The sequence below is a fragment of the Lathamus discolor genome, chromosome 3, assembly GCF_037157495.1.
Source record: "Lathamus discolor isolate bLatDis1 chromosome 3, bLatDis1.hap1, whole genome shotgun sequence".
NCBI classification, from domain to species: domain Eukaryota; kingdom Metazoa; phylum Chordata; class Aves; order Psittaciformes; family Psittacidae; genus Lathamus; species Lathamus discolor.
The window spans coordinates 60,769,274-60,791,434 of record NC_088886.1 but is presented as its reverse complement, the minus strand read 5'-3'; the positions used below and the strand labels follow the sequence as shown (position 1 = coordinate 60,791,434).

Here is a 22,161-nt window from a genome sequence, read left to right as displayed (position 1 = left end):
TTTGATTAAGGCCTGATGATCTCTTCCTACAAACAAGCACTTAGGCCAATTTACGCAACATTCACATCACAGTATCAACAATAAGAGAATTATCTGTAGACATGGTTTTGGTATTTTGAGACAGGAGAGAATAACACAGTTGCTGTTCCATTTGTATGCCCATGAGAAACAATTATGTTCATGTTTTACTGACTCGGTTGTGCTTGTGACTTCAGAAAAAAACAAGGCAGTTTTGTATGGCCTGTATATGTATGACAATAAATAATCAGTGTATCCATTGAGCCAGTATTTTATCTGTTACAGATAAATTTTATTCATCCGGCAATAAATTAAAAAAAAAAAAGATTTTTTTTTTTTTTTAGTATATATATATAAATAAGAGGTAAATTTAAAAGGTAAATTAGTAATTAGTCTTTAGGGTTGCCTATCAGATAACAAGAGCTGAAAAGATTAAGGAAGTCAGCTGATGACAAGTGATGGTTATCGTACATCCGGCTCAGTAGCCAGTAATACCGTTTAGAAACGGGGGAGCATTAGTTGGTTTCTTTGAGTTTTTTCTTTGCCAGTCTCCATCACCACGAACCTCTCTGCATTTTAACCATCTAGACTAACATGCCTTAGGTGTCTGAAAACAGCTTTGCCAACCATTCTGAAAACGCCAGTTCACTACTGAGCTGATTCTCTAAGCAGCTTACGTTACCTGTCAGCTTATTCTACCAGGCAGAATTCACATGGATACAAACAGAGCTATTATTAAAATAACACTCCATGGCTGTTTGTGAGTTGTGGTTCCAGTCACTAAAGCAGTATTGTATGCTTTACAGGTTCAGAAAAAACTGGATATGATGAATGAAGATCTACTAAGTGATGGTACCAGTGAGAATGAATCTGGATTTTGGGAATCCCTCAAATGGTAAAACTAATTCAATAATAACCTGAAACTCTCTTGAAACTGGAAAACTGTTTTATGATAGAGTTTGATCTGTGATATTCTATAGCTATCTACTAAGACTGCTTGAATTTAGGGCTATCTTTCATAGGGATCTCTTTCATATCATTTCCTCTGCTGCTAGAGACCATAGCATTGCTTTGCACCTGCTTGCCTTCCCTTATCCCCACTGCTACCTGGGAGCCTGTGAACATTGTTCATTTCCAGCAGCTGCATCTCTGCCAGCAATCTTTCAATTGATGCTCAATGTTCACAGATAAGCCACTGGTACTTCCACACCTGTGTCTGCAGTACTCTGCCTTGTGGAGGATAGCCTGACCAGCATGGGGGGAATGACACCAAACCCCACAGTTATACTATGTTAAACCAACATTGTAGCAATTCGTCATCTGTTGCACTCTTTCTTATATAGTTGTCCCTTACTCTCTTGTCCTTTATATAAATACATTTATCCTTTCAGGGGATTCACAGGAGGACAAAAGAATGAAGATGTGAAACAGGATAAAGATGATGTACTAAATATATTCTCGGTGGCTTCAGGACACCTGTATGAAAGATTCCTACGGTGAGTCCTGTGGTCTCAAATGATAATGTGCCCTGATTTCCATAGAAGAAAGGTTAGAATTTGCAAGAATATAAAAAAGCCCCAAAACTTTCTCAGCAGCTCAGAAGTCCTCCAGATTGTGCATAACATTCACACATTCAAACCAGACTTGGTTTAATAGACAGCACTGTCTCTGTCCTACATTTTCTCACTACAGTATAACCAAATCCAAATGTATTGTTAGGATACCATAGAATAAGTTGTAGTTGCTTTGGAAAAGAACTTACATTCTCAAAGGACTGTGAAAGCCAACAGGCTGCATATTCTGACTCATTAAAAGAAAAAGATTGTGAGAGGTTTAGTTATTCTGTAGATGAAACCAAGCAATCTGCAATAGGCTGCAGCTACCCAGTTTTTCTTCATGTGCGAAGATCAAGTTACCTGTCACAGTTACTAGACTAACTGCAGTTAGCCTAGCAATGTAAACCAGTAATCTGTAATCTGTGACACAGCTGATTTCTAGCAGCTGTTTCTGTAAATGCTTTATTTTTTTTCTTTTGATAGCATAATGATGTTGTCTGTGCTGAAGCACACCAAGACCCCTTTAAAGTTTTGGTTTCTGAAGAACTACTTATCACCTACATTCAAGGTTTGTAACTCATTAGAAATTTGTTCTGTGGTGGGGAAAAGCCATTGGTTTTCAAGTTGCAACCTCTGTAACATACTCTTGTGTAAGCACACGCACACCTGTCTGTATACCTTCTATTTTGACAATGAATCAGGTTGGTGTAAGCTGGCAACTCTGTCTAGAAAGCTGTGAGAAATAACAGGCAAGCTGAGAGTAGACTCATGCTGCAGGTAAATATTTAAGAGCAGAGCATGTATTAGAAAAGTCATACTTGAAAGAATCTGAACTGACACAAGAAAGGTATAGATTTTAAGATGAAATACAGGGCTATAAACTTACATCTAACACATAAGGGTTGAAAGAAGACTATAGGAAAAAAGCCTACCAACAAAACAATACCTGTGACTAGGTGTGGAGGCAGCCCCATAAGAGGAGACAGTAAGACCACATTTCAGGCTGATGAGGTTACATGAGTGGTGCATAGTAAGGAGTGATGCAGGCTCTAGGTGAGTATACCTGAAAATACTTACAGATTATATGTGAGACTTAATAAAACAAACAGCAGGAACCACAGGTAAATGAATGTTAAGAGATTGCAACCTGCAATATTAGGAAAGAGCATTTCTGAGAGAATCTCACATGTTCAGCATGAACTCAAGGGGAAGAAATTGGCAGTGTCCCTGTTGCTTCAACTATGGGCTGTGCTATGACTGCTGTTGTCAGTCACCTCTTGCAGCGGTACAACAAAATGCTTCCCTCCTCTCTTTCTAACGGCTGTGTTGTGCCAGCATCCCTTGACTAAACTATACTCTCTCAGAGGAAGCCTCACAGATGAGAATGTCAATTGCTTTGACTGTGAGGCCAGTTCTAGTGAAGAATTTCTCCAAATTACTTTCGCTCATTTTATTATTCCCAATTTCACTGCTTTGTAGAGCCCTAAGTAACAGTTCTCCCATCTGAAATTTTATGATTTGAGTAATGCATTCTTTTAAACTGATTTGTGGATCACTATAAAATGGCTCATAAGTAATTGTGTGGGGCAAAATGCCAAAATATGTAGTTGTTTGATGGCAGCTGGCTTTATAATTTGTACTGATTGTTCAGTTTGGGGTTATGTCTTTGAAGTAACAAGGAAACTATAGTTTCTCTTTGTGGTATTTCATTTTCTAATGTTCTATGCCTTACTATAGGACAGAAGTCTGCCTCTTGTAATGCACTTTTTCCTGCAGAGGAACAAGGAACTGAAATAAGCTACTTTTTTTCCCCTCCCTCTGCAGGAGTTCATCCCATACATGGCAAAGAAGTATAACTTCCAGTATGAGCTTGTCCAGTATAAATGGCCACGCTGGCTTCATCAACAAACAGAGAAGCAGCGTATCATCTGGGGTTACAAGATCCTCTTTCTAGATGTGCTCTTCCCATTAGCTGTTGATAAAATCCTGTTTGTGGATGCTGATCAGGTAACACAGAGGTTGAAATTACTCTGCATTTTCTTTTTTCTTTAAGAACAGTATGTTCTTGAGTACAATTTCTGTTATTGGAAAGGTTACAAGTTTGAGCCCTTTGCAGGCACGATTGATGGTTGATTCTGTAACTATAGCATGCTTCAGTGAGTGTTGTTTTTCCTGCCTGTTCCCACAAGATTGGTTTTGTTGGCCTGTACTTTTCTTTTGGCTGGTTCATCATTCACTCACTCTGATTCCAGCCAGTTTGCCAAATAGATTCTTGTTTCACCCTTCCATTTTCTAGTTGTGACTGTTCTCCCAGCCTGCAGCTCACTTACCACATACGGTATTTTCTAAAGTCACTGAACACCCTCCCACCCCCCGGATTCCCACTTGGCCAGACTTGAATGGCTTTCAGAGGAGCGGGAGGGCAAATCCCCTGTGCACGAAGCTATATTCTGCTGCAAAGCAAATGGTATAAGGCTTTGTATGTGCTTATTGCCTGGAGTGTTTGGAAGTACAGGATACATGCGCATGAGAACTGCCAAAAATATTCCTTCAAAAAGATACATGAAACTGAGAAGTATAAATTAGCAACACCTAAGTAAAAAATGCCTTAGGTGTTTGAGCATATGTACAGTGTGATCCCATGTCAGTTAAAATCATTACAACTTAAGTATCACCTAGTACAGATTTTAAGCTATGCTGTTTTCATTTGAGACACTTTTTGTTGTGTTTATAGAAGAGATATTAATGCATTTTTCACACCAGAGTGATATTTTTAAAGTAGTATCACTGCCACATCATCTGTATCAAGAAGACATTAAAAAGCCTTCATCCCTGAAGGGTTTGTGAACTTTTCAAGAGGAAAGGATACAAAGAATCACAGCAGAGTTCATAGTGAGAATTCTTGCTGCTTATTAAGCAATAATTTGGTACTCCAGCTGTCAGACCAACTCCTTATCAGTTTATTTTAAGCTCTAGTTTAGTTTCTCCAACTCTAAGGGCAGCTTTAAACACCTTTTGTGCTGTTTTGGTACTGCATATGCACAGTGCAAAAGACTGCATGGTATAATGAGTAATTCTTCTTCTAACTGTTCGCTCAGTTTGAATTAAATCCTGCCAGCATTTCCGAAGAACTGGTGATTGGCTTCTGCCTTCTAAATAAAATGTCCTTTCCCTTCAGATTGTGCGCACAGACCTAAAGGAATTACGAGATTTCAATCTAGATGGTGCTCCTTATGGATATACTCCATTCTGTGACAGTCGAAGAGAAATGGATGGCTACAGGTTCTGGAAATCAGGATATTGGGCAAGTCATTTAGCTGGAAGAAAATACCACATCAGGTACTGAAGAATTCAGTTTTTTCCTAATAGAGGGGGGAAGCTTTTGCTACTGCTTAGAACTAGCAGAAAACTAGCTGAGGTGAAAACAATGCTGCAGTGAACCACTTGTTGCTTACTGTTGCCTCTTTAAGGTTCCTTTGCCTATGGTCCATTTGAAGCCCTAGGGGCACTGAAGTCACTTTCAGTATGCTACAACTTTTACAGATGAAGAACTGAAGTGTTAACTAACCAGACATCTTCATTTGTTAATAACAAGTGTTGGAAGAAGGGACTGCATGACAGCAAAGCTAAGATAGATTTGTTAGAATTTTTTTTGTATGTGCCATGACCTCATTAGAACTGCTTTCCTGCCTTGTCTTAGATAATTTGATGTACTGCTACCAGGAGATTGTTTTAGCATACTGTATCTTGGGGTTTACTGGGGCTGCAGTAAGTTACCCATCAGTCAAATGTCGTTACTAATTGCATCATCTCCATATAGTGCTCTTTATGTTGTGGATCTGAAGAAGTTCAGAAAGATAGCAGCTGGAGATCGACTCAGAGGACAATATCAGGGTCTTAGTCAGGATCCTAACAGTCTGTCCAACCTCGACCAGGTGTGTTTTTATTGGGTTTGTGTTGCTTTATGGGCTATAATGGCAGATTGGGACCTCTCCTTCCCTGGCCAAACTTCAGTCACAGCCAGATGCCAGCAGCAGTTATTGATAGCATCAACCGTAACAGCCGGGTGGAAACAACACCTTACCCTTAAATGTCTTAAGACTATAAAATTTTCCAGTGTACTTCTAGACAAATATGTAACACAACTGGGTATTTGTTTCTTGGGCTGTCCAGCTCCAAGTACTTTACTGTGCACTGACTTAACACCGAAATAAGACTTGTATTGTGGCAGATGATAAAAATAACACTAAGGTTTTAATCAATTAGGAATAGTTTTCCAAACTTACCCAGTACAGGTCTGATACTAGGTTCATATTATTGCTTTACTATTGTTTGCTAAATAACTGATTTTTAACAAAGTAAGATTAACAGTTACAGTATGCAGTTTTTTCCCCAAAGGACTTTGTTTGGAATGGAATGAAACGTTGATTCAACATGTATTTGTGCTGGAAAAAAAAAAAAAAAATATCACTCTTTATAATAGCTAAACTTCTCCATACTATCTGGCTTGAGGGTTATTCCTCCTACCCTGCACATACTAATTCATATTCTTTACACCAGGATTTGCCTAACAACATGATCCACCAGGTGCCAATTAAATCACTGCCACAGGAGTGGCTGTGGTGTGAAACATGGTGTGATGACTCCTCAAAGAAGAGAGCAAAAACCATTGATCTGGTAAGTACAGTATGGCTCCCTCAGTCTTATGTCACAATAGAGTGACCAATTTTAGAGGCACTTCCCTACTTCAGATCTAGGTGCCTGTACTGTTACTTATATGTTTTCAGCACTTAAGTTTTTTTCCTTTAGCTTCTGTATTTCTCTTACCCGGAACAGTGGCATTGTTGTGAATTTGGAAAGAGACTTTACCCTGTACTCCACCTAAACACAGGCATGTGTGGTTCACCAGCAACAGATGGCAATCCACCAGGGGGAAGCATACCTCTGTTCAGTAAATGAACCTTTTTTACATAGTAAGTATCTGAACAGTTCTTATGTTTTGTTTGCAGTGTAATAACCCAATGACCAAAGAGCCCAAGTTGCAAGCAGCAATGCGTATAGTTCCAGAATGGCAGGACTATGATCAAGAAATCAAACAGCTCCAAAGTCTTTTTCAGAAAGAAAAAGAAACGGGAATACCAGCTGAGATGCCAGGACAACACACACACGGTAATCTTTCAGGCAGTTTCCCTACTACTTGGAGGTTTTTCCTCTCTCTCTGGAATAGTGTTAAGTTGCATACTTGCTCACTGTAAGCTTGCACGATGCAAAAGCTTACATGGACAAGCTGTTAAATAATGTGTATTTTAATAGGACAGAAAGACCTTGGTGAGGAAGGCTGGTGTAACTTCACCTACTTCTGAAACCTAGAGAACAAAGAGCTCTATTGCATGCTTGTTCCAGTTCTGTTAAAGACCCTCACTGTTTCTGCAATTTTATGACCTTGGCCTTATCTTAACCCTTAATTAAAGTGCCACTATACAGAATAGGTATGAACTGTACTTCAGTCACGGGTAACCTTGCAAAGAAAAGTCTTGGGCTGTTTATGTGCTAATTTTCAAACCAATCTGCCAATTGAGGCAGCTGGAAACAGAATGTTCATTTTTCTCTCCTCTTCAACAGATCCAGCAGCACATGTGGAATTATGATCCATGGAGAAAAATTGAAGTTAGACTGTTTCATAGACAATTTTTATATGGAAAGCTAGGGTTTTTTCTGGTATGTCTGCAAAACTGCTGAATAATTGAATGGGATGATGTATGCATTTTTATTACTTGCCTTTGGGTTAATTTCTGCATATGAAATAGGCTCGGGATTGCTGGAATTAGCATTACTGGTCTTTTGCACCTGTGGTGGAGATGAAAGAGCCCAGGATGGAATTTGGCATTTCAGAAACAAAACTTCAAAATCCACTGGAAAAGCCAAGAGCCTGTTCCTTCAGCTGCCACTACCTCCACCACTGATGAAGATCCTGTTAGCCTCAGATCTGAGTCCAGAGCTTGGAAATCACAGACCCATTGAGCCACTGGCTAGAACATAACTCCTAACCTCAACAGATGGAGATAATTTTTCCAGGTACCATTAAAGGCTCAGACTCATGCCTTGAATGGGATACTGTTTTATCTGCAGGTTTTCAAATGGTCTGAATTGCTTCTCAGATTTGTTCAGTATGCCCTTGGTTTTGTAAAAAAAAAAAAAAAAAAATAATCTAGTATTACTTAGATTTTCTATTTCCTGTCTTCATTTACAGGCCAATTTTTGGTGGTCTGGCTTAATGTAAAGCTATCACAATCTATTAAAATGTCCACCCAAATACAAATGCCTACCCTTACAAAGTGAGCAAAACATGGAATTTGACGCCCTAGCCCACCTGACTTGAATCTAAGTGCCCTCCCTCCTTCCTGCTCCAAGTTTAAATCAGTCTGCAAAACTGGAAGGGCCTTACTATTGCTGTGGTTCTCTGATTCACAAATGTGTTTTGTTACAAAATCTGTGGAAGCTTGGAAGTTTATCATCTTGTACATTTCATTAACTTTATTTTTCTTCAAACAGATGTTGTCACATTAATAAAAACTTTGGTGTTCTTAGGTCTTAAGCTTTAGTTCACACTCAGTCCTTTGAGCATCATTTCTGCCTGCACACTTGACAGTCCTAATTTGATTTTGGGGTTCCTGAGTATTTCACCTTCATTTGTTTTCATTCTGTGCCCAGACAAGACACAAGAATTAATCATAATTCATATCATTCATATTCATGTCAGTTTTTAAAGGAGATACTGCCATAGTTCTGTTATGAACATACCAATTTTAAAAACTCAAACCCCGTTTCCCTCATTCTGTAGGATTATTGTCTGCTCACCCAAAACAGAGAAGTTGAAGAGTTGAAATTTAAGAACTAAAGTAGTATTTCTAGCAGTAAAATATAATTCCCTATGTACTGGGATCGTTTCTGCCTCCCATGTTTTTATACAAGTCAATGTTCTGTGCTGTAAGAGCGTCACACTAAAGATAATCCTGACTTTATAAACTCTTCTAAAACTCTTCTATTATACATTCTGTAGTTGTTTTGGAGGAATCTGTTAACTCTATAACTGCTGGCTTGAACTGTTCAATAGGGCAGCTGAACAGAAAAGCAGCTCTTCTCCAGCCAGCTCAATAAAGGGCCTGCATCCCTAACCCAAACTCTTAAAAAAACATGTTAAAAGAGAGAGCTGGGGTCCCCCAAACACACATTGCTGTGCTGGAGACAAGGTCAGTAAATTAAATAGGAACACTGCCCATACACTTCTGGTGGGTATCAGAAGTGGGTGATTCTAGAAAGGTATTGGAAAGGACAGGTTATAATCTCCCCCTCTCCTGAGGGAAAGCCTTGCGAACACGGGGGGCTGGATATCAAACCAGGAACTTCAAGAGTATAAGTTATCAGCTCAGGTATTTTCCACCTTGTGAGTTTCTAAATTCAGAGAGTCTCCCTACTGCTCTCTAAGTTACAAGTGGCTTATGCTTTCCATCAAGACTGTTCCAGTTAAGAACAAGCAGACTTACTCTAAAGGGATTTTTCCTTTTTCTAGTGTAAAACCCAATAATGTGCCTGCCCACCAATTATTTACATATTATGACAATTAGCCTCTTCTAAACAGATAATACAGCACATGTAAGATTACCCTTTCTGTGTTCAGCTACCACATCTGCCTCTCTGGAGCACATGGAATGAATAGCACAGGATCAGATAGGCAGCAGCTGTCCAACTGTTTCATCGAGGGCAGTAGAGGAGAACAGCTTAGGATGAACGGTGTCAAGCAGGGAAAGAATCTGCCTAAGCCCTCAGAACAAGAGATGCCAGTTTTCTGCAAAACAAGACCCTCTCCTATCTAGAACCACATCTTGCTGCCTATATTATTTGAAGCTAAAAGATAAAGCAGCAAGTAACCTCTTAAATTCAGCACAAAATTTACAATGGTCTGTTCGGAGTTGAATAGGGAGAAAATATTCTTAAATATCAGCTATAGATTTCTCTCTTTTTTTTTCCCCCCCCCAGTTATGCTCCTCCATTCTAATAGTGAATGTATGCACTTCCTCACTTTATTTAAGATCTAGGAAGCCATGGAGGATATTTTTGTTCCCTCTGGTTAACAGAGACCATGCTCTTCTGGTTCAGCTCTTCTTAAGGAAAAAAAAAAAAAAAATCTATCCAATTCACCACTGATACAGACAGAAACCATGAACATGTACTGTGATATTTGGAACCTTTTCCAGTATTCTTGAGAGTCCTGGACCTGTTCTCAAGTACATTATAAAATGCACATGGTACTAATCATTTTGAATGTGAACTGCTCCAGTTTTTTCCTGGGAAGCCACTATTTATTTGCACAGAAGAACAGCAATCATACAGGAGAACAGTCACTTACTGTGAATCTGTGCACAGTGCTCAACTGGGCCATAAAAGAAAACTTCTAACAGGTCCATCTAGAAAGCATCTCAGAGCAAGCTGATGACTGAAATAGAGCTGCTTCTGATCATACCACTGATGGCCTGCTCCTCTAAACTATTAAAACTGGTAATCAGAAATAGAAAAAGGGGATTACAGATATCACAACGTAATTTTGGATCCCTCAGACTAGAAAGGCCACTTATGTGACAGAGTGATGACATTGTTCACCATCTTTGGATACAAGCAGCTTGCCCTCTTGGTGAAAAGAGTCATACTGAAAAACACCCAGTACTTTATTTTAAAAGGAAGATTTCACTGCCTTACTAGAGAACAAATACTAGAGGAATATGTTTTTAAGATTTTTCTTTCATTTAGTTCTTGGGATGTAAAGGAAATGTAAGGGGTGGGACATGTACAAAGCAGTAAATATCCAGTGACAATCTTAAAAAAAACATTTGTTTCAATATGAACTGTTTTGCATATCCAAATCTTCTGTAGTCTGTTCAGGAACATACCCTAACTCAGCGTGGCACTGATACCTACTGACCCAAGACATTGGGAGTTATTCTGTATTGAATGTTACCTGAACTGAGATTACAGTGAGTTTCCCAGTACATTGGCAACAATAATATCTGTCTACCCTAATAAAGCCTTTTCTGTTCTTTACCCCGTGTCTCTCATGTCACTTACTTTGGGTCTGATAACTGATGTTTTAATGGAGTTGCTTACAGGACATTTTTCACTTTCTCTTGTATTCAACTGTCAGGATACTGTTGAAAAGCTTCTAGAAGAGAAAATGAAAAAGAGTTCCTCCAAGCCAGTCTTGTTAACTGTGGTATTAAAGTAACCCCTAAACCGAAAAACTTTAATTAAATGATAGAAGTGTTTTACATTTAAGGTAGATTTATATATTTTTCAACTTTACCTACTAAAAAAAAAAAACAACAAACCCCCAAATCCCCCAGGTGCTTCTACATTTTTGTTCATTTGATTAAGTTTTACACTAACAAATTCATAGTGAGAAGTTAGGATTTTCTCAAATAATACTTTCAACTACAAAGCTTTGTCTGCGTCTCTTTTGGTGGTGGGAATGAATTCCAAACTCCTATGGGACCCTTGAGAAAAGCCTCTCAACCAGAGTATCTTTATTAATCAAAGAGCTATAAAATAGACTGTTTTATACAGAAAGCTCAGTTGTATGCCATAGAAATGTGTATTTGGTTTCCTACAGCTGTTTGAACTTGCACAGGTTTGGAACTGAGAGCAAATCCTAGCAGATGACTAAAAGGGGATAAAGGAAGCAGCCAGAAAGAACAAATACATGCCATATGCCTATTGCCTCCTCAACCAAGAAAGGGTTTTGCACTACACTTCTAATTATCAAAGTAAATACTTAAGCACGTGACTGTACATCAACTGTACATCAACAGAATCACAGAATTACAGAAATACATGGGTTAATGTCCAAGAGTGATTTTCCTCCACCCTCAAACTGCTGGGGGTGGGGAAAGGGGGGAAGGGATGGGGGACTAATACAAGGAACTTCCACAAGGAGTTAGAACTATAGTTGAGGAAAACCCAGTTTCTTTATGGCTTGGTTCAATTAGAAGGTGGCAAGCACTGCAGGGTGCTTGTATTCTCTCATGGTCATTTTTTAAAGGCCATGAGAGAAAAAGGAAAGCAGGCACTTGAAAAGCAGAGGTCCAAGGTTACCTGAGAGTATTATGAAGTGAAAGGGTACCTGTAGAATCAGAAATGCACACTGGCTCTGTGATTGCCTCTGGCATATCAGATCTACACTGAGTAAACCTGTGACCACAGCTTTGCTGGAGCACTAGCTAATCTCTCCAGAGCCAAGCATGGCAAAACTCCTCTCACCTCTGCATTCCTCCATGAGCAGCATTTGATTTTGATATAGAGAGCCATCCTCTAAGTAAGGAAGCATGGTACCTCTCTAACCAAAGAGTTTGACAAAGAATTAATTACTTTAATAAACTTTAATAAATTACTTTACCCAAACCTCTGTTCAGTGCTGCTTCTGGTATATTCAGCACAGCAGCTCAAGTCCCACTCCTATCCACACAGGAGGGACAAAAGGGAGGAGAAACCTCTACGCCCATCTCAGGCACTTGTTTGCTTTGTACCATTTGGGCTCTAACAGGGGAACAGATCTGCAGCTGTGTGAGGGTAAGCAGTGCCTTGTCTCCAGATAAACAAACCACCTTTCCAGGCACTGCTCTTGCTGCCTGTTTCCATCTATTGATCAAATACTTGCACTGACTTAACAGTCATTAAAATGCACTTTAGTGTCATACAAATTACAATAGCTAGGGTGCCTTTTACATCAGGGCTTAGAAGTAGTGGCAGAGATGCCTCATACCAGTCTTACAAGCACACACACTTTGCTAAACCTGAAGAGCTTCTCTCTACATACTTGTTTGGCCTGGGTTCCTGTCCAAGACACACATGGCAGTGCCTGAACATACGAAAACATCCCTACAACTGAGCACACAGCACAACCCAGCACCCTCAGCTGTACTACAGGGGCAACAGGCTGTACCACCACCCACCAGTGAGTTCCTTGCCTTCTCACAACTCTAAGCCATTCTAACCATCAGCTAACACCAGCACTCCCTGCAAAAAGGACCACTGGCCTGTCCCTAGCAGACAGCTTGCATCACAACAGAAACCCTGTACATCAGTGTAGGCCATCACAGTTGGCTTCTGGGTGGAAGTTCTTGCTGGGCTTCAACAAGCTTGTCACATCAGTTCTCACACTACCTCTTGGTGGGGAGTGAAGGTGATTGGAGTGTAACTTCAAACCTTGAAACTGGGAACCAGAAAGAACAGAGTTTCCACCAGTATTGTAGCTCCATCTGGTAGCTGTATGGTACCTCTGCACACATCCCACCAGCTTCCAGGATATATCTTCAACTACTTTGTCTGACAAGTCCAGCCTGATCTGCAGTCCCTGCAGAAATGTCTGAAGTGCACCCCACAAAAAGAATTAAACCTGTGCCCTCTAGAACCAGGAGACTCATAAACCTGCTATCTGCAACACAGCCACAGCCAGCAGAACACAAAGCTCAAAGTTCCTCAGGGAACTGACTTTCCCAGACCCAGCCACTTCCCCACAGCAGCCTTGCAAGTCACCACAGAAAGGTCGGCTCTGATACTGTATTTACCCTTCCACCTTGCCTAGCAGCAACAGTGTAAATATACCAACATTCAAAGCCTACCTACAAGAAAATTCCTCTCCATTTGCTTTGCCTTCCTCCTCTTTGCCATGTAACTATATTTACCCAATCACGAGTATTGCCAGTGAATTATACACTCCATCTGTTTTGATTCAACATGCTGATCTTTGCTGACTTGAAAATAATTAAAGACCTCTCCCTCACTCTCCCTTTCTGTCTGCAGCATGTATGCCAGCTGCTTATTGGAATCCAGATAATTGAACAGCATTCCCTCAACAGGACACTCAAGGAAAATCACTTGTGACTACCAGGTTTTATTGCGGACTAGACTTTATTAAGATCATTGCTAAGCTAGATTGCCTTGTGCTTGGAATACACTGAATTTGTTCCTTATTAGGCAGCTTGGGGCTTGATGAAGAGTGAACAGCACTTCTCGTGTGTCAAGATCTGGAATAAAGAAATATGCTCGATTACGGCACAGCAGGGTCCTCTTCTGCTCCCAGGCAGCCCAGGAAACACAGAATATGCAATCAAGCATTTTTGCTGCTTTAACTCATGCTGTTACTACACCTGAGTACAAATGCACCTGAGATGCAGGACTGAGAGGTGACCTCATCAATGTTCACAAATATGTAAAGGGTGAGTGTCAGGATGTTGGAGCTAGGTTTTTTTCAGTGATGTCCAGTGATAGGACAAGGGGCAATGGGTAGAAACTGGAGCATAGGAGGTTCCAAGGCTGCTGTACTTCTCACTATTCCCCCCTCTATGAAGCACAGACACCTCGCAGCCCTTGGCTTCCTCCTAAAAGATACTACAAGAACACAGAACCGACTTCCTGGTTTACTTAACATTAATCCCTAACACTACAGCCATGCATCTTTCTCCCTGCTTCTTTCTGGGGAAAGTTTCTACCATTCATACATCTTCTTTCTCTGCTGAAAAGGACATGTCTCAGATATTAGACTCTTTAGTCACCCATCTTTTCCCTACCTGTAGGTATTTATTTACTACAAAAAATATACAGTAAGGAATTCCAGAGCTCAAAGTACTTCCTTCAGCCTTTAGACTGTTTTTTTGACATTTCGTAGTTTGCTTGGTTGGGTGTCTAGGTTTTTAATTTTTTAATAAAGAAAGGGAAAATCCTGGCACCCAAACTGGATATATTATTCTAAGCATTCCAGGATCAATTTCAGCAACACTGCACATAGAAAAAGTGTTTCTGTGCATGTCTATTTCTGTACATCCACATGCATTCTACTGAATATTTGCCTTTAATACCACCAAGCACCACAGGAGGCCTTCTACCTATCCCACTGAGAATTTCTTTTGAACTGCCTGTCCACTACAATCATTAAAACCCTATTTTGACTTAATAACACAGTCCCATATGTGTTGGAAGTCCTTGTGTTTCTCCTTCCTAGATGTTAATTTCAAATTTGCCTTGCTGAAATGCTTTTGTTGTTCCCCTGCAGAAAGAGGCCTCAAGAAATCTGCATTGCTGCATATGATTCACTGCTGCCGAACAGCTGTCACCACAATTGCTTCCAGACCTTTACGAAAGCACTGAACAGCACAGATCACTGCAGAGGAAAAGAATCTCAAACACAGATTTGATAGGGATTCCCACACCATTACTACTAAAACTTTGCTAACTGGTCCTTAAGCCTTTCAACACATGGATCTAAGGATATATTAATATCATTTTGGAACAACAAGGTAAGCGTTTGTGAACCGATCACGTATATATTCAGTGTATATGCTCAGTGTTGCTACTAAACCCAAACCCGTAACTCCTCACACACTTTTTGACAAGAATTATGTCCCATAAAACTCTCTCAAGAGTTATTTCTGCTCTCAAGGCACCACTGATGTCCCAGGAGCTTCCCCTCTGTTTTGTTTCAGACAGATGTCTGGACAAGTAACTCTTTGCTGTGATTTTCTGGAACACATGCCTTATCTTCCACAGTTTATCAAAAACTAATGTCATTGGGTCAGTGATTTCCCAGTCATCTCTTCAGACTCTTCCTAAACACCAGTTATTGAGTTGTCCCTTTGGAAAACAAAGGATCAACTGCTTCATGTGCACTGCACCAGACTGATGAAGATATCCCAGTACTATCAATAAACAAGATTATTTTTACATACAGCACACACATACCTAGTAAGTATCCTGCTTTTTATAAAGCAATTTTGCCATCTTCACCTAGGAACAAAGCTAAATGAGTTAGGAACATTTTTCCTAATGTTCTACTTCTTGTCCTTAAATTGAACTGTATTTAAGATGTGTGCAAGATTGTGTTTCTCTCTCTCTCGGGTAAATAAGGCCTTATCTGTTGCTGTACTGGCAGCCAGAGGCCAATTAGCAGACATGCTGACCGAATTATGCTCCTACCCCAGGAATGTGTCTCTAACTCTGAATGGAGACGCATTGGCAGGCTTATATGGGAAAACTCCTTGCTGCTGTTTATCTGTCCAGATCTTGGTAAGAACACATTGCTGTGTTTTCACAAGCCATTTGACTGGAGTCTTCCAAAAAACCTCAAAAATAAAAGACTGGATCCTACTGCCCTCATGAATGTTTTGTTTGTCCCAAGAACACTGTTGACCGATGACTTGAAAGGTACCACTCAAGACAACGAATCCAAGCACCTTGATACCACAGCCACAGACTTATCAAAAGCACTTTAAACTAGTTGGGTTTCTCACTCCCCCGTCTTACTGCTCAGAAGCTGTTCAAACTTCACACTGACAGCGACCGAAATCATCTTCCAGCTGCCACCTAAACTTACACATGGCAATTTCACACTCTTCCCCTCATGCCAATATTGGCTTTTACCTACCTACCTGCTACCGCCCCTTTACATGCAGCAACTTTACCCTTTCTCACGGAACCAAGACAAATTGGAAGCTGGTTGCTCACAATCACATTGGTGGACTCATTGGTTTTGGCTACATGGTCCTTTTATGCATGTAACTGAAAGCACTCTGACTACGCTACACAAGGATGATCTTAGCAGACGTTTCGACCTGTAGATGGAGCGCTTGCACTGCTTAAAGAGTCCCCAAGTGCCTGCTAATCCCTTCCCAGTAATTTCTACCAATTTTTAAATTGGGAAATATTTGTCCCGTGCGGTTTACTCTGGCATTCCATTTTCAAAAAAAATAAAATCCAGAAGACAGAAAAATGGAGCTTGGCAAACTCCACTCAAATCAGCTCCAAGTAGGAAGAATACATTCTCATGTCCCACAGCTGCACGCTGGCTATGTCACATGCATGTTAAGACATGCAATGTCTTCACATGCAATGAGCACTCTCTGAAGAACTGATATATTTGCTAGACTTGCTACTATTAAGTTAAAAGGCTTTTCAGTGAAGTTCAAACATAGTTACCTTGGAAAAGTCTAACTGCTTCCAGGAAAAGAAGCAGCCAGACATGAACTTCTGGATCTGCTATGGGTGGCTTTTTGTTTGTCTGCTTTGTTGGTTGGGGATTTTTTTACAATTTATTAGTAATAAAATCCGGTGGAAGCAATTTTATTTCACTTGCCATCAACTTTCTAGTGCAAATCATGAGCCAATTCATTCAAATGAACACTATCATCCCTTTTTAGCACTACACTAGAACTAGAATGCCTCTTTCACAAAAATGAATTGGTTCTAGGAGAAATGGGCTGGAAACACAGAAATCTTTACACTACATTGAACCAGGTTTATCTGGTCCACTGCCTTGTATCTAATCATGATTATCACAAGCTCTTTGGCAAGAACGGGCAAAAAGTCTTGTAGAAAGCAATTTAGTTAAACCCTTCACAGTTCTAGGATCATCTCTCTTCCTCCCACTATGGCAAAAAGGACTCGGACGTAAGGGTAGAAGTCTGTATTACTTACAGCAAGATCATATTTCCAAGAGAAGCTGTCATCTCACATCCCACTCAGAGAAACACTTTTGCCTGGGGTACACTAACACCTTAAGAAATCTGGAGAGGGGCTTTTTACAAGACTTGTAGGGACAAGCCAAAGGCTTTGAACTGACAGAGGGGAGATTTAGATGAGACATTAGGCAGAAGTTCTTCCCTGTGAGGGTGCTGAGGTGCTGGCACAGGGTGCCCAAAGAAGCTGTCTGTGGCTGCCCCATCCCTGGCAGTGTTCAAGGCCAGGTTGGACACAGGGGCTTGGATCAACCTACTCTAGCGGAAGGTGTCCCTGCCCATGGCAGGGGGTTGGAACTGGATGAGCTTTAAGGTCCCTTCCAAACCAACCCAGTCTGTGACTCTATGATACATTTTCAAGACCTTAATTTTATTCACTGATATAACTGATTAAGTTCTCTTTCTTTTTGAAGGGTGAGCTCTGAAAATTCAGTGTATGTTGTGAATGAAACCATCCCACACTCCCCTCCCAACCCCCTTTTTTTTTTTCTTTTAAAACAACTAAAAGCATTATTGAGCTCCTTCACTAAAGTACATGCTATCATCTGAGTGGCACCTGAGGAGACCTAAAGCTATGCTCTGTCTATACTTTGCAGCATATCCTTTTGTCTGAGGTTCTAAATGTGTTTCTGCCTACTTCTCTTGGACAAACCCACTAGGGAACAAGATGCAATCCCTCTCTTCCTCGTTGTCAAATTTCCTGCCTAGCCTGCTTCCCTTCCATGAGACAGCTGACGCATGAGAAACCTCTTGCCAGCTCATATCCATGGAACAATAAATGTACCTGACCACTTTGTGTTGCTGATCAATGCATGAACTGCATTTTAAAAGCAGAAATCTGATCTGAAGACAGTGTCAGCCCCGCTGAGCATAAACTGAATATTTAAACCTCAAAGTTGATTTTAAAAGCTCTTCCTCAAAGCCTAGTATTTTAGGGATGAAGGTGTCAAGGAATGAGGTATTAGAAAGCTCTTGCTATAAGGAACGCAACCTTGCAACCATTTGAAAGCTGTCCAACTTGTTTGCTCATTCATTCATTTACTTAAGACTGCAGTTTAATGCCTATGTATCAGAAAACGAGAAGCTCCTCTTCTAAGTGTTGCTTTAGATGTTTCTCAGTATTCTAACCTATCACTAACTGATTTGAAAATCCATGAAATAGGCGTATTTTTTTTTGTTTGTTAACCCTTTCTTATCCCCATTTACACTGGCGAACGGCAGGTAAATCCCCCTCTCCACATACCAGCCCTACTATAGGCAACACTCAACACAGCTTCTTGTATTTAAACATAATTAATATGACAAAGGCAATTTTTAGGCAGCGAAAAATTATCCAACCCCTTTAACATTAAAAGATGTTCCTTGGACAGACCATTCTACCAAAATAACACACTGTATCTTACATCTGCTTTCCTAGATTTCGCAAACCCGGACACAGAACTCAACCACACATGCCCCAGTGCCCTGCAGCCAGGACAGTGAGGTGAACAAGTATAGGAAACTGAGGCCACATCCAGGCTCCGGCTCTCCAGCAGGCTCTCTTTACACATGGAAAGGAGCAACATTCACACCTCCCCTTACCTGTCCACAGCACAGAACTAATAACCCCAAAGTCCCCACACTTCACACCCTTGTCCGGCCCTAACCTGAAGAAGGAAAGGAGGAATAATGCCAGGAAGGCAGGTGTGGTGTTAGATCAAAAGCCTTTGTGGGGTTTAGGAGGAAGAATTTCTAAACAAAGTCCTATAAGCAGTAGATGGGGTGAAGGAAAAAGGAGAGGTATACAGTGCTTCCTCTCTGAAGTATCCAGCTCCAGAGGATGCAGAAGTCTGCAGGACCAGGGGAGCACCAGGAGACACCAACAGTTGCAGGGACTGGAGAATTGCTGGTGAGTATATCCGAATACAGCACTGTGATTGATTCAACTGAACTCTGAAACTGTGGCTGTGCCTCTAGAGGCCTTTGGGGATGGGAAAGGGGAAGGACAATTGCACAGAACAATTGCACCCAGGGCTGCTAATAAATGTAGTAACTATAAGCACACATTTTTCTTTTAAAAAACAACAGTTTTCCACAAAAATTGAAGAGTGAGAAACAGTTACTGCCCTACTGCAGCCAAAGAAAGACAGGTCCTAAAAATAAATACTTCTTACTTTTTATTTTCTTTTATTTTCCTTCTTTCTTCATATTTGAGTATGATACAGAGATCAGAACCTGAGCTACAGCCTTTTCACACGATCCCAGCATCTCCATTAGATTCTGACCCAAATTCCCCCCTGTTCTGCTCTACAGCTTCATGAGATTAGGGGGGAGGGGGCAACGAGTCATATGCCTGGAACACAGCAGGAACCTACAACTCAAAAAGTGTCTTAAAACACTGTTTTGTTCAGCCCACCCAAACATGGAAAAGAGGGGCGTGGTTTCACAAACTATCTCCTATGCTTTCTCCAGCAAGAGTTCAGAGACACCAGACACTCCAAAACAAGTGCTCTGCATGCTCTCAGTTATGTATGTCACAGGAGAGCAAGTAAATAATTCAAGTCTTACTGAAATCTGTAGCCAGGCTACTCTGATAATAGAAATCCAAAGCAGAACCAGAAGGGAAGATAAAGAATTAATTCATCATCTAATTAGAAAACAACACACAACCTTCTCTACCTAACCTAAGTGGCAGGAGGCAAAGTGATCAAATTAAAACAAGCACTATTGAATAGCAAAGATATAAAAACCATGCAAGGAAAACCACTGGTATTTAAATGATGGACTCACAACCTGAAAGCAGATACATTATTTATTCCAAGTATTTATGTCTTTATTGATTCCCTTTTGTATCTGATTTGCTGTCACTGGTGAGTTACAAGGTTATTAATTATGCATAGCCATGAATAATATATCCAGTCACACCAACTGAATTTTATCTGCATTTAGAAAGATTTTATACTTGGGCTTTCTCTGAATGGTAGCTAAGACTTATATAAATAGATTAGTTAAAACATATAGAACAATACAAATATTTTGAAGCAATTTCTGGAGAAGTAGCAAACAAACACAGAAGTAGGCAGTTGTCAGTTTCAGTTCAAACAGCTGCAAGAAGACGGGAATCAAGGCACCAGAGCTTTAGTTAGGAAGTCCCACACAGAATACCTCCTCTGTCATTTACAGTCTTTTGGAGCTACAGCTTGCAAGAACATTTTCAGCTTTTTGAGTTTATTACAAAAAATGAAGATCCACACAAACCACACAATCCACCACCTCCTATCATCTTCTCCTGCACTTGAAATGGAGTTTCATGACAGCAAAAGAGCTTCCCAGGAATGCAAGAAGTGCCATTCATTTAAAGACTTGTTCCACACAGTACCGCCCAGCTTCATTGTGAAGCTTAGTGAGAAAAGAACCCTAAAAGCATAGCCCAAGGTCATGCTCATGAGTGACCCTTAAAAGCAGAAAGCTAAGTCCCGAGCAGTTTAGGATTACTAAGCAGTTGTGTAGAAGATAAAATCTGGTATGGAAAATACCATTTTCATTCATATGAAAGCAACATCATGTGGCCATATTTACATGTCCAGAGCCAAGAAAGATGTGAAGTATACAATAAGAACACAGAAGAGACATGCTAGCTTTAGAAGGTGAAATTCTGATTTAAAAAACCCTACCAACCTAGCACTGTACCAGTACTTTTTATTATTAGTAGTAAAGTTGTAAATCAATCCCTTCTGAACATCTCAATGTAAGTAAACTGCAGGGTGGGGTACCACAGGTACACTATGACCTCATCTACTTCAAGTGTAGTCCCAGAGAAGGCTGGTCACAGCCCTGCTCCTTTCACCCACAGAATTAACTACAAACCTTTAAAGCAAATAGACTCAGCAAGCTGATCTGACGAGAATAAATATTGGGAGGCTTTTTGGTAGGGTTGTTTTTTACCAGGCCAACTTTCCAAACAGGCAGATTCTAAGGCCACATCATCATGACAGTGGGAGCACATGAATTGAAAAACAAAACACAAAAGAAAACCTATCTGTAGTGGAAGGGCAGAGAAGGGGTGGTGGATGGGACTAAACTTATTTTAAGTTAGCAAGCCCCTAGCTGTTGCTGAGAATACAAATGAACTACTTGATGCCTGAGCTAAGTCACTGAATTACCAACTGTTGGTGCCATTAAAGCTGTAAATAAGCAGCCTAGAGAAACTCCCTATGTACACCCCATGCAGTCTGATAGATTCACATTCTAAGTACTTGCTGAGCAGTGCCCACCTATTCTTTCGATGTTTGAATATAGTACAGCAAAGTATGATCACATTCCAGAACTGCATCAACTCCCCACAATGAAATGCAGAAAGAATCCAAAGCTAATTGTCATTGAGCTGTGAGCTAATTAATGGGGAGAGGAGCAAATGATAAGATCAAGCACGAGACTGCCAACGAATTTCAAACTTAACTATAATAACACAGCTGCATGAGTGTGCAGAAACAATATTTACCGGACAGTTAAAAAGCAAAGTAACTTAACAGAGATTCAAGGTCTAGCCATCGGTTTACAGTCAACAATTTTGTGACCAAGCTAAATGTTGCTTACCTGCAAGGAGAAGAGTGCAACATCAACAGGCAACAGCTTTCAAGTATTTGCCAAGACCAGATCCAGAAGAGGTGTCCATTTTCTCTGCTAGCATAGAGCCTATAATGAAAAACAGAGCTCAGTCTAATCAGCAGTTTCAAGGTAATAATTTCACACCACTCAGCTGAAGCAGAACTTCACAGCTCAGGTAACAAGTGGAAAAATGATTTTTGTCCTGAATTAGTTTCTGTTTCTCTAGTGAAGATACCAGCAAACCCCATGTCATCAGGTTTTACTGGAAGCCTGTCTAGTGCAGAGGCCATGCACAGGGAAGATTTCATCATGCAGCTCAACAGTCACATTGACTGGTGACTATGAACTCTCACTTCGGCTTATCAGTGCTCTGCAAGATATTAAAATACATCACTGTGTATAACATCCTATGTATATTCTTAATAAAGAACATATATATGGTC

The 22,161-nt window shown here is 40.4% G+C and overlaps 1 protein-coding gene and 1 long non-coding RNA gene across 4 annotated transcripts in view; one reads left to right on the top strand and one right to left on the bottom strand.

Moving 5' to 3' along the window:
- The window catches only part of UGGT1 (UDP-glucose glycoprotein glucosyltransferase 1), a 45,438-nt gene extending 34,768 nt beyond the window's left edge, over positions 1–10,670 (top strand). For all 3 annotated transcript variants that reach the window (XM_065675524.1, XM_065675526.1, XM_065675525.1), the window contains 9 exons: positions 825–913; positions 1,410–1,514; positions 2,058–2,142; positions 3,399–3,581; positions 4,753–4,913; positions 5,395–5,509; positions 6,135–6,251; positions 6,584–6,743; positions 7,197–10,670. In XM_065675524.1, coding sequence (XP_065531596.1) covers positions 825–913; positions 1,410–1,514; positions 2,058–2,142; positions 3,399–3,581; positions 4,753–4,913; positions 5,395–5,509; positions 6,135–6,251; positions 6,584–6,743; positions 7,197–7,222 — 1,041 coding nt within the window. In that variant the 3' untranslated portion in view covers positions 7,223–10,670. The remainder of the gene's footprint in view (positions 1–824; positions 914–1,409; positions 1,515–2,057; positions 2,143–3,398; positions 3,582–4,752; positions 4,914–5,394; positions 5,510–6,134; positions 6,252–6,583; positions 6,744–7,196) is intronic.
- Positions 1–21,822, bottom strand: part of LOC136012351 (uncharacterized) — a 48,139-nt gene extending 26,317 nt beyond the window's left edge. The window contains exon 1 of the long non-coding RNA XR_010611683.1: positions 21,707–21,822. This is a non-coding gene — a long non-coding RNA (uncharacterized LOC136012351). The remainder of the gene's footprint in view (positions 1–21,706) is intronic.
- Between the last annotated feature and the right edge of the window lie 339 nt (positions 21,823–22,161).